Source organism: Camellia sinensis, chromosome 8, assembly GCF_055761805.1.
Source record: "Camellia sinensis isolate YWXY chromosome 8, ASM5576180v1, whole genome shotgun sequence".
In the NCBI taxonomy this organism is placed as follows: domain Eukaryota; kingdom Viridiplantae; phylum Streptophyta; class Magnoliopsida; order Ericales; family Theaceae; genus Camellia; species Camellia sinensis.
In genome coordinates, this window is record NC_138968.1 from 19,776,848 (window position 1) to 19,789,394 (window position 12,547).

A 12,547-nucleotide genomic window follows, 5' to 3' on the forward strand; every position below is an offset into this window, starting at 1 on the left:
TTGGTTGCAATTTTCCCAAAAATTAAAGAGATAGATATCTTCAAAGAAATATGATTTTTTAGGGGAGAAAAAAAAAAAGGGAAAAAAAGAAGCAATTACATACACTTGTGATTTACAACTCAAAAACTGGTGGTACATTACCCTTTTCTTGCAACACAAACCTTAATTTCTCTCTATACATCAATTTTACAAAACCACAACAATCATCTTTTTTTATTTTTTATTTATTTTTCCTAGGTATCAGAATGTTCCTCATTCTTGTCTGAGTGATATAACTTCAGAGTGACAATTACATTCTTACCATGTGGGAGAAGTCTCAACATCCTTGCTATCCATGTCTGCAAATTTAAGCTAATTTTCAACATCTTTCTCTGAGCTTCCCTTCCTCCTATGAAACCACTTTTGGGTTGTTTTGGGCTTCTTGTCACTAATTGCAACAGCAATGTCTTTTGGGAAAAGGTCGACAAGCACAAAGGCATGGAGAATGGTAGTTACAAGCAGGGATGTCACGGTGACCGTGGCAATGGCACAGAGTGCGACCGATAGAGATTTTGTTGCTTTGTTTGGAACCTCATTTGAGTACTTGATGGTTGCAATGGCAGCTCCGGTCATTGGGAAAGTGTAGGCCCACCAAGCCAAGGAGAACCTACGTATGCCGATAAATGAACCTTTGAAAATCAAACCAAATGAGGGATGGATGATAAGTGATCAAAGATACAAGTAATACTATACCTGAACCCTCGAAAAAAATTGAGTCGAACGGTCTGTAGAACACAGAGAAATGAAGCAGACACATTAGTGATATAACTGTTACAAAATGAAATTTTCCAAAAAAGAGACATGACATTGGCATAGCTCCACTGTGTGAAACTAACACAGGTTCTACTTTCTTGATTGAATGTTTGACTAGGGTTCCAAGTTTCCAAACCAAACGATCCTAAGGTCAGGCCGGGTCAATTGGTTCTAGTTTTGCACAATTTCTTGCATCCCCAGTGAACAATAAATGTCATCCCCATGTATTTATTCGGACAACAAGCTCCAAATTCTCTCATTGCATGACGCAACACCAGTTGCGGACTCTACTTTGTTTAAATTCATATTCAGAATCTGCCGTGGCTTTTTTTTTTTTTTTTTTTTTTGGAGGGGAGGGAATAAAGACTAGTTGGACAAAAATAAACACAATTATTATTAGTATTATTTTTTTTAAATTTCAAAGTTTATCTTTGCCCAAAAAAGAGAAGACCATATGAAAATTATGACCAAACTAGTTTTAGTTTTTTTGGGGAAAAAAAACAAAACAGAAAACAGATTATTCGAAACCAAATAAGGTGAAGCTAACATGCTTTCTTTCACAGATTATGGTAGCTTCAGAGAGAGAGAGAGAGAGCCTTGCAAAGAATGTCTCAACTCCAAGCTAGATAATGCTTCATCACTGTAATAAAATCAGTCAAGCCAAAACCATTTATGCTGTCAACATTTCAATCACTACTCCAAATAATGCTATCCCTCAGAAGGGACCCTATTGTGCCTAGCAGAGATTGAGAATGACAATGTCAATAGATGCTCATTCATGCTACTAAGTTGCAGGAAAACTAACCAGTGAGAAATAAAGGAACAAGGCAATAAAGTAAGCAATCCGTGACCCATAGTCAAAGGAGCCTTGAATCGTCGCCCATGCCACACAAGCAACACTAGGCGCAGCAACGAACAGAAAGAAAACCGGATGGAGCTCCTTCGGGAGTGTCTCATTTGTTGGAAGTCTCTGATAGAGTGTTACAAATAAGACTGTATAGTGAGCCAATCCAACAGCAAAGAAGAACATCGGTCCTTCTTTTAGCCCCATTGATGCACCCAATAATGCCCCCACAAAATTCCCAACAATCGAGAGATGATTTGAAGGATTGGCCACTTTTGAAAGCCTCCTTTGTCCTCCTGACATCCACTGTCCATAAATTTTAATCTCTAGACAAAATATTGGTGTCATGAGAACATACCAGAGAGCTGGATGTAATTTTTGAGCAATAGATGGTGGAACTCCTAGAGCTAAGAACAAGAAAGATAGCCATGGGGCAAAGAAGAAGTTAATACGAATTGGGTGATAGTACTCACGACGAACCGCTTCAAAGTAGAATATGACTTTGAGGAGGTAGATGAAAGAGACAATGGCTACAAGAGCAACAGATATGCACCACAGCATGAAGTTTACGTCAAGGCTAATATGGAGGAATTTTGTGGAAGCCGAAGTGGCTAAGGTTTTCCACAGAATGGCTTGGCTGCTAACCCCGAGGCAAATAGCAAATGAAGAGATAGGAAAGCGTAGAAGAAATGGCCATTGCTTGTCTTCTGGAAGCAGTATTTCCTCCGAAGCCTGTTAAAAGAAAATTAATACTTATTTGAAATAACAGGAACATATCTAATGATAAGAAGGGAAAATAACAAACATTTCAAAATTCAACAATATTAGACACAACATAATGGAATTCAAAAAGTTAACACAATGTTCATTATTTTTCTAGTATTTTAATTCCTTTACTTATATTTGATAAAAGAGCTTCCATCATCATCATGCAATGACTGGTGGTCCTATGATAAATCATCACAAAGGCACCAACACATTAGAATACTTTTGTTAAACTTGCTTCATTTACCATGATCTATTGGCAAACCTGAAAATTATATGTTAAAATGGAAGCACGTACATGCATGATATACACAACGTGGTATCTAATATTCTCTGGAGAAAGTAAAGTCTGGTGGAGAAACAAATAAAAAGAATTTTGCTATACAATGAACACTTGGATGTGGATGGATAGACATGTTTAAAATGTATTGTTTAATCAAATATCAATTTATCATCAGATGACTAGAACTTTATATCTGTGAAAATTGCAGGATATTTTGAATTAAAAAAGTTTGAAACGAAAAATATTTAAACAAGACACATGGCCTTACTTCCAGAAAAGGGGTAGGGGCAGGAAACACATACCCTGAGGGTATCTAATTCTGGTCCTTCCAAAGCATCAAAGTATCGGCCCACAGGTAAAGTCACCACCTCTACATTCTGCAGAGTATTTGTCTCTGTCCCAGTTTCCTGTGGCTTTCGTCGTAAATGTGATAACTCCCTCTCAAGCTTGCCAGACCAGGTTTTGAAAGAATTAAACCTTTTGTCCTTCAGCGTATCAATCCTTGGATTCTTGGGTGGAACCTCTGGGCGGTTGGGAAAGTTTACACTTGCAACATCCTCATCAAATGCAGTACCTGCGGGTATTGTCTGAGAATGAAAATATTCCTGTTTAATGCTAGCAGTTGGTGTAGCAGAAGAAATTTCAATATCATTGTTGATAATCATTCCATCATGATCTCTGAATAGAACTCGTTTAGTGCTCTGTAAGTGAACTTCCATAGGGGAAGAGGGCATGCTGATACAAACAGAATTATCACTCTGGCTTTGGACAGCAGCTGTTTCGGTTCCCTAGTGTAGCAATTCAAGAAAGTATTGTTACAAGTAAAAAAAATCCACATTCTAGAGTTGGTATCAGAACAAGTAAAAGGTTTTCCAATTATGCAAATAACAAAAACACAATACACAACTATATATATTGCCAACAAGCAACCAGAGCAGATACATGCTGGCAAACAGATTTTTCACCAGCGAAAAAAAAGGATTGGACTGTAAAATTAAATGCATCACCTGAAATGCTTTAGTTCATTTTTTTTTTTTTCTGTTGTTTATTTATTTATTTTTATTTTTATTTTTTTTTATCATCCTTTTGTCCACAAGAAATGAATTAGATTAACCACAGAGATGTTGCTAGGGCAAATTCAAATAACTATTAGAATCTGCATTAGAATTTCCTTGTACAAATTTTCCAATTTAACTAATTTGTTTGAAACTTCACTATCTCTAGAAATATTCACATTTGAAGTATTGCTTAAACACCCCCTTTCCTCGTCTTTTGAGATTTGACTGGGTTGAATCTCATTACAGCAACCTCCACCACTGTCCCAACTGGAAATGTAAATAAGTAGGGCTGAGTAAGAAATCCGTAAAATCCGTAATCCGATCCAGTCCAGTCCAATCCGATAGGTTTGGATTGGTTTTTCGAATCCGTGGTTCGGTTCCGGATTGAAGAATTAAAAATCCGTAGTCCACGGATTGGTTCCGGATTGAACCTCACGGTTCCGGATTGGAACCGATCCGGACCGTATACAAATAGTCTTTATTTTTATTATACATCCTCCCCCATAGTATCTTCTCTTATTCTATATAAAATCTATACTCAAACCTAAACCTCGTATAATATCTTCTTTTATTACTTTTGTTTTTTAGTTTTTAGTTTTAATTTGTAATGGTCTAAAGACTTATGATGAAACTAGTTTTTTTATGATTGTTTAAATTCTAGAATATTATGTCGCTATTATAAAAAAACATGTTGCTATTGTAGAACTAATATAGCGCTATGTTTATATTTTTATAAAATTAAAGTATTATATATATATATATTTTTTGTTATTTAATTATGTGAATCCGTGGTCCTAAACCGATCCAATCCGTGTTGAAATGGATTGGTTCGGATTGGTTCCAAGATTTAAACGGATCGGATTGGTTCCAATTTTTCAGGAACCGTAGATAACGGATTGGTCCTGGTTTTATCACAATCCGGTCCAATCCGGACCATGCTCACCCCTATAAATAAGTACATGCTGTACCTTAGTTGGGAATAATACTACACTAAAAATCCTTCTTATGTTTTTTTTCTTCTAAATTAAAGAAGCCGATGCCTCTTATGTGGAGGAGGGGCAAGGAGAGGGAAGATAACATAAACCATAAAATGGCATAAATTTTTGCTCACCACAAAAAGTATAATTTTCACTTTAGGGTGCACACCATAAATTTTCCGTTCTTTGGCATAACACACCACAAACATTTGTAAATAATTTTCACTTTAGAGTGCACACCATAAATTTGCTGTTCTTTGGCATAACACACCACAAACATTCGTAATTTTCACCACAAAAAAAAATTGTCAACTTTCATATAATGTGCCATTTTTTAGGGGTGCACATCATAGAAATACGTTACAAGATTCATTTCAATTGTAACAGAAGATCTTGAAGATTGATGCTTCCTAGTTCAGTTCATGCAGTATGAAGCCCAAGATTCCAAAGTCTTACTCACAAAGCTGATAGTATTACCACAACTTATATCTATGAAGACAGCATTAGACATTTAATTTCACCCTCTACATCATTTATAATAAAACAAATGTTCTAGAAGTTTATGGTAAGTGGTGGTAAGTAAATATTTAGCTAATCATATTGCGTCTAATTGTTCATCATGACATGCTATGCCATCACTTCAATGCTAAACCAAGCTAAGGCACATAACTGTGCTGAAACAAATGTAAGTTATGAGCATAACAGAAGGACCAGGCCTTGTCATGAACTATCTCCATCTTGACTCATGAATGCACCAGAGCAAGCTCAGGTAGCTTGGTTCCAATTCAACCCAACACAATATTGTTAGGAAAAATCCGTGATTCCCCACAAGTAAATCAATCAATGGGAATAAAAACTAATGCGGAAAAATTAAATCAAAAGCAACACAAGAATTTTTACGTGGTTCCCTCAATGTGAGGTACGTCCACGGGATCGAAATCCGATTCCACTATCAACCAAATAAGTTCCAAACGATTACAAACGAGACACTAATGGTCTCACAAAACCACCCTTAGGTGAATTCCAAATAATCACAAGTAAACAAAGAGGAAAGACCTCACCAAATAGATGAACAAAAATCTTCTGAACCAGAGTTGAAGAAGACCCAAAATAACAATCCAAATCAACTTCACCAAAAACTGCCGAACCCACGTCACCACCGAATCACAACCACAGAACCATGCTTAGAACCATGATCATGCTGCTGGATGCTACCTTTTTGGCAAAAATATCAAGAATGGCAGCCGTCCTACCTCCTTTTAAAACAAACAATATATATATATATATCTATATATTGAATCTTGGGTTTTAAAAACAAGCCCTAATTGTTATCAAATTGGATTGGGTCTCCTCAAATATAATATATAAAAATATATTATACCTAAATCAAGTCAAATTGAAACTCTTTAACAAACTAATTGGGTCCCACACTCCAATAAGGAGGTATACCCAACAAATATATCCTTCAAAAGACCACAAATCATTACAAATACATCACACAAATGAAGTTCATATTATGAAAGCTTGTCTATGTGTATGCTAGACCTATCAAGACAATTCAAAATCTGAACAATGAGTACATTCCCTCTGCGTACAGCGCAATATTTAAAAACTTACTGTAGCTGAGGGACTGAAAGAATGAAAGGCATTTTCTTGGAACTGATTATCCACATGTTTTAGCTCTTCAACACTATCAAAGCCAGCCACTTCATTTGCAGTAATAAATTTGATGAGCGGTGGAAGTACTTCAGGAGAATCCTGCTTTGACAAAGCCATATCTCCACTGCTTTCCATGATGAAGCAACTATACCTACAGCTGTAAATAGTTGAATTATACAGGGCTCTTGCAACTTAGATGCGATGAGATAAAGATTGAAAAATCTTCAGACCAGAAGTTAAATTCTCTAGAAAAGTGGCATAACTCGATCATCAAATTCACATGACATTACATATGTAGAAAAATAACATTTCTAGAAAAAGCAGACAAACAGAGCAGATATGTTGAAGCAACTGGAATGAAATGAATCAATAAGATCTTTTTAACTGTTTTGGGACAACTTAAAGAAGCAGAGATCATTGCACCAATGAAATAAGTTGTGTGCCTAGATATGGCAAAGCATAATTCATTTTTGTCATATGGAGACAAGACAAAAAAAAAAAACACCAAAAAAAAAAAAAAAACATAACCAGATATTTGCATACCATGCCAAATTGACGAGAGCAATAGCACATACAAAGAGACAGGTAATAGATATATCCTCACATATAGTTACCATGCCTTATCTAATTTTGAAATGTGATATCTAGCTCTAAAATCTCATTATCAAATCAAAACAACTGATCTTTTACTCCATAGAACTTCATGTATTTGAATCATTGGTAATTTGTTCTTAAGTGAAAATTCTCAGTTTGGTTTAGTTTCCAAATCTATTTTGTGAAAAAATTTTAAAAAAAAAACTAAAAACTAATTTGGTGAAATAAAATGAAAATTTCAAAAAAAAATTCAACAATTTCATATCATTTTCAAACTAGTTTAGTGTTTCTTTTGCCAAAGTAATTTTTATTATGTTCAAAAAAATTTCAAAACACATTTTGAAAACTAAACCAAACAGAAAACTACATCTCATTATCAAGTCAAAACCACTGATTTTTTTTACTCAATAGCACTTCATGTATTTGAATCATTGGTAATTTTTTATTAAGTGAAAGATTGGTTTAGTTCTCAAATCTATTTTGTGAATTTTTTTTGAAAAAACTAAAAACTAGTTTGGTGAAATAAAATGAAATTAAAAATAAAAAATAAAAAAAAAACCTCATCATTTCCATATTGTTTTCAAGCTAGTTTGGTGTTTCTTTTGCCAAACCAGTTTTAGTATTTATATAATAAAAAAAAAAATCAAAAAACAGTTTATTTTCAAAAAAAAAAAAAAAACTCATCATTTCCATATGTTTGTGTACGGGGAGCAAATATTCCGCAGAGTCTGTACTCCTTTCCACCAAGCTCCTTGTCTGTCCGATCGACTTGCGAACACAACGGCAGTGAGCTACCCGGCGGTGTGTGGCCGGAAAACCCCTCCGACGGTCAAGTTAGCACACACTCAGGGATCTAGAGAGAGAGGAGAGAGTTGAATGTTTAGGTCGTTCTCACCAAATTATGTTCCATCCCTAGCATGGGGGACGCAGACTCACTTATATACTTTCTGCGCCCAGATCTGCTCCCATTAGTCTCTTGACACGTGGTGCTGCTCTCCCATCTATCAGCACAAATCCTGCAATCACCACCTAACCAAATCGTCAGGCTATGCTAGCGAAGCTCGGCAGACCGGCGGAACCACCTCGGCCTTTCACGACCGCGCTGCGCAGCGTACCCGAGTGCTCCATTCGTTGAACTCCATACAGCTGAGCTCGGTAGCATTCCGGCATAACCGAGCTAATCGTGCTTGCACAAAACCTGGGTAGCAGAAGCCTGTCTCGGCAAAGGTGGACCTCGGGGATGGGCATCGACCGAGCAAGTTCCAATCTGGGGAAGCTCGGTCCAAAACATGAGACCGTCCTCAGGCCCTGGCCACGACTGAGCGAGATCAGCCCCGGGTAAGCCCAAACTTGCTCAGCCCCATCCTATCCGGCTTCTTCCACGGCCCAAAGCCAGACTATAAATCTCCCTCTCAATTGCCCCTTAATTCTGTCCGCAAAAGCGTGACTGGGATTACATGATCCGACCGAGGTAGATTCTTCCTCGGTCCTTAACTTGCAAAGCCTCAATCACGCTAAATCCTGATCTCGGTTTATCAGTTTGCTCGGCTGACGCCTCGACTCGCCTTCCTGTCTCTTCAATTCTGACGCCGCCGTCGATTGGGACACGCGTCAATCATTTATTGGCCCTCGAGCAGCCAACCCAACTGTCCCTTCATATTCAAATTTGGGCGGCCTTTTCACTCCTATAAACATGCCAACCCTCCCTTCACTTTGTTCTTACTGACTCTCCTTCATTCCAGACGTCTTTGAGCTAAAGTGCTTGACCTCCATTCTTGTTCTTCTTCTTCGTTCGTGCTTGAAGAGGTAGCCTCTGCCTCCAAACTGGTAAGTTCTTCGAATCCTCTTTGTTACTCTCTTTTTTATTTGGTATTTCACATTCTAGGGCATACAGTCCATAGGTTTTAGGATATACCCCCCCAAAGACCCTTTTCTGCCCCTGTTTTTTTCGCTGTTCTTCAATTCCAGTGATGAACACAAGAAGATCTGGAGCGGGTCGGGCTCCAGGTCTTCGTTTGATCCCAAAAAACACCTAAACCGAGCAAATTGCAAGTTTGCAAAAACCCCTGTAGAAACCGAGGTAGGCAGAGGACTTGAACGCTCGACCGGGCTAACATCTGGTCCGCTTGAGCGGCCGAGCTCCTATGTTCACCTTCGTGACCGAGGTGGTCTGGTACTCTACCTGACCGAGCTAAAGTCAAGCTCGTTTTGCGCGACCACTCTCCCGCTTACACTTACTCTCCTTTTCCTGCAGAGTCCAAGGGGACCACACACCAACACCGAGGCTCTCAAAGACCGAGCAGCCACCAAACCAGAGTTTGTGCCAAACCACCTCAGCCGCGCTAAAACCAGGCGGCCACACATGGGGCACTACCGCTTCCTGGTCGACACGCCGGTCGCTTTAGCCGCATTCCGGGAAGAATATAGTATCCCAAACGACGTTCACCTAGAGCTCGGTGCCGAGGACATGACCCCGTGGGGCAGATTAGACCAGTGCCCCTTCACCGTGCTTTCTATCATAGAAGGTGGCCTCCACTTCCCGGTTAACCCGTTGATCTGCGAATTATTGTGGCTCACCGGGCTAGCTCCAACCCAGGTCTCAACCAACACCTACCGCATAATTAACGGGATCCACGAGCTGAACAACCGGCTAGGAACCAACTTAGGAATAGCCGAGATACTTCGCCAGTATACCCTCGGGCATACAAGCGATGGTCTTGCCTATTACTTAAAGATCAGACCGGGCAAGGAGAAAATAGTGACCGGTACCCCAGACAAGGACTTACATGACGACGATTTTTTCTGGGTATCCAGTAATTACGAGACAGCTGACGTGTCGGGCTGGTTTATCAGCAAGAATTTCGGCGAAACATGTAAGCCGCGCTTACTGCTCGGTTAGATTACTTTCTTTGACCATTTTGTACTAATGTGCTTTGTTCCTTTCCTCTTTGCAGCGATCGAAGCTTTGCAAGCTAACTATCGTTATCCCAACGAAGCATCCATCAGAACCGTGCTTTGCTACCGCAACCAAGATTGCCACGAACTCCTCGGTTACGTGCCAACTTACAGGTACTCAGCTCCATGCCGGAGTAAGGTTACAGACTTCCTTCGTGCACCATCTCCCCCTTCTGATCCCACATTGCCGGACGTGCCACTTATCCGGTTGACCAAGGCAGAAGAGATGGCCAAAAGAAGTCGCATCAAAAACCTCCTCACTGCTACCTCCATCGAGCTACCGATCATCCCACCTTGCACAGCCGTTGCCAGTCAATCGAGCGGGACCGTAGTTGCACTGGCATCTCCTGCCGTCCGGCAGGCAAGCAAAGAAAGCCGCCGGGCTGGAAAAAGGCCACGTACCGACCCCTCTACCGAGCTAGTTGCGGAGTTGAACACCGAGCAACCAGCGGTGACAACTAACCCAACATCGCCATGGAAGCTATAGCTCAAGCACCGGGGTAAAGAGATCCCGACGACTGCCTCGGTCAAAGGTGACAAGGAGCATCTACTCATCTTTGACCTAACCAAAGCCTTGCTATTACCGAGCGACGTGGTAGGCAGCGACCACGTACCGGACACCCGGCTGGTAAAGTCCTCGGTCAAGTCCATGACCCGGGTAAGGACTCTGCGTACTTTGGTCAAATGTTTCCAAGTGTTTGCTCGGTTTTCTTCCTCTGATAAAGTTTTCTTCTTGCAGGCCATCCAGAAACAACATTTGGTGCTGGAGAGGATCCACCGACTCTGGCAGAAGGCAACCGACGCTGCCAGCCAGATTGAACACCTTCAAGCTGAGCTCGGACGATCCAAGGCTTCGTTGGAGATAGCGAATTCTGACAACTCCAGGTTGCTCGGCCAGCTTGGTGTCGCCGAGCAAGAAAAGGACTCCATCTGGATCGAGCTGGAGGCGTTAAAGTAGTCAAGGAAGGAGGAGCTGGAGGATGCCAACAACGCCGATTTCAAGGAGGCTGAGGAGAACTACACAAAGCAAGTCCATGCCACCCAAGACATCTTCTTCAAGGCGGACTGGAAGGCTGCTTGTGAACAGCTCGGTCAAGGATCTGGGACCAACGTGTTTGCCTCTCCCCCAGTTGCCTTCCTGCCGACGTACCTTGTGCCATATGCCAACGACATCTGCAGCGCGTTGCAGGCTGAGGCCGAGGAAAAAGAAGCAGAAGATGCCGAGGAAATGCCGAGGGTGACAACCGCCCAAAGCAGGCCGGCCAGAAGCAGACCGGTGTCCAGAAGACCATAACCACGGTCGACCTGGAGGCGACCGCGACCGGGGATGAATTCACAGACCTTTCCCCCTTAGTTTAGTTGTCTGTCTTCTTTCTTTTTTGTTTGAAAATGTAATCGGGCTAGTGCCCCACCTTTTGTAATGCTATTCCTCATCAATGAAAAGTTCTATTTTCGTCAAGTGTTTGCACTGTGTTTAAGCTAAACAACTTCAGCCGGGCAAACGACCTTGGCTAGATAAACCATCGACTCGCCCTTGACCAAATTACCAACTTATTCAACCGGAATAAAACATCTCGGTTGCAATTACAAAGTTACAATCACAAAGTTGTAAAACATCAACTTTTTCAACCGGAGTAAAACATCTCGGTTGAAATCTCGAAGTTGAGTAGAACATCAACTTATTCAACCGGAGTAAAAACATCTCGGTTTCAATATCAAAGTTGAGTGAGCCATTAACTCAATCAATCGGACTAGAACATCTCGGTTAGAATCTAAAAGTTGAGTATATCATCAACTCGACCAACTGGACTAGAACATCTCGGTTAGAATCTAAAAGTTCAGTATATCATCAACTCGACCAACCGGACTAGAACATCTCGGTTAGAATCTAAAAGTTGAGTAAATCATCAACTCAACCAACCAGAGTAAAACATCTCGGTTTCAATATCAAGTTGAGCAAGTCATCAACTCAATTCACCGGAATAAAACATCTCGGTTGGAATCTAAAAAAGTTGAGTATATCATCAACTCAGCCAACCGGACTAGAACATCTCGGTTAAAATCTAAAAGTTTGAGTAAATCATCAACTCAACCAACCGGAGTAAATCATCTCGGTTAGAATCTAAAAGTTGAGTAAATCATCAACTCAACCAACCGGAATAAATCATCTCGATTTCAATATCCAGTTGAGCAAGTCATCAACTCAATCCACCGGAATAAAACATCTCGGTTAAAATCACGAAATAAGCATCGAAAACAACAGATTGCTTCAACAAAGGTAAGTCACTTTTATTATATTGACAAAAAGAGTATTACATTCTGAAATGTATGGCAAACAAGTCATTGCTCAAAAGAATAACATAAAAACTATGACGACTAAAAATAGTACAGTTTGAGGTTGGCTGCATTCCATGGCCGGGGTATGTCTTTGTCGTCCAAATCTTCCAAATGGAACGCCCCCTTGCCCGCCAGACCGATTATCCTGTAGGGTCCTTCCCAGTTTGCCCCTAGCTTGCCTTCACCTGGCACTAAGGTGTTGCCCATGACTTTTCTTAAAACCCAGTCGCCAACTTTAGACGGTCTAGGGTGCGCGGTTTTGTTGTACTTCCTGGACAATTCT

General features: G+C 40.4%; 1 protein-coding gene across 2 annotated transcripts; it reads right to left on the minus strand.

The window, feature by feature from the left end:
- Positions 1–79: 79 nt before the first annotated feature.
- On the minus strand, positions 80–6,805 carry LOC114295886 (S-type anion channel SLAH2). Of its 2 annotated transcripts, XM_028240180.2 has the most exons (6): positions 6,609–6,802; positions 6,337–6,535; positions 2,987–3,472; positions 1,598–2,368; positions 733–764; positions 80–646 (listed from the first exon to the last, which is right to left on the minus strand). In XM_028240180.2, exons 1-6 carry the CDS (start codon positions 6,647–6,649, stop codon positions 352–354), a joined length of 1,824 nt encoding a protein of 607 aa, XP_028095981.2. In that variant the 5' UTR covers positions 6,650–6,802; the 3' UTR covers positions 80–351. The 2 variants fall into 2 exon arrangements, with proteins under 2 accessions (XP_028095981.2, XP_082738325.1); XM_082882199.1 differs by lacking the exons at positions 80–646; positions 733–764 and adding an exon at positions 1,260–1,432 and having other exon boundaries at positions 6,609–6,805.
- Positions 6,806–12,547: the final 5,742 nt, after the last annotated feature.

What these genes read in the sequence shown, in the direction of transcription:
- LOC114295886 (XM_028240180.2), bottom strand. Translation starts at nt 6,649, where the DNA reads ATGATCGAGTTATGCCACTTTTCTAGAGAATTTAACTTCTG. An exon ending in TCTAGAGAATTTAACTTCTG is followed by an intron (nt 6,536 to 6,608) that starts GTCTGAAGATTT and finishes AACTATTTACAG; the next exon opens with CTGTAGGTATAGTTGCTTCA. An exon ending in CAGAATTAGATACCCTCAGG is followed by an intron (nt 2,369 to 2,986) that starts GTATGTGTTTCC and finishes TTCTTTTAACAG; the next exon opens with GCTTCGGAGGAAATACTGCT.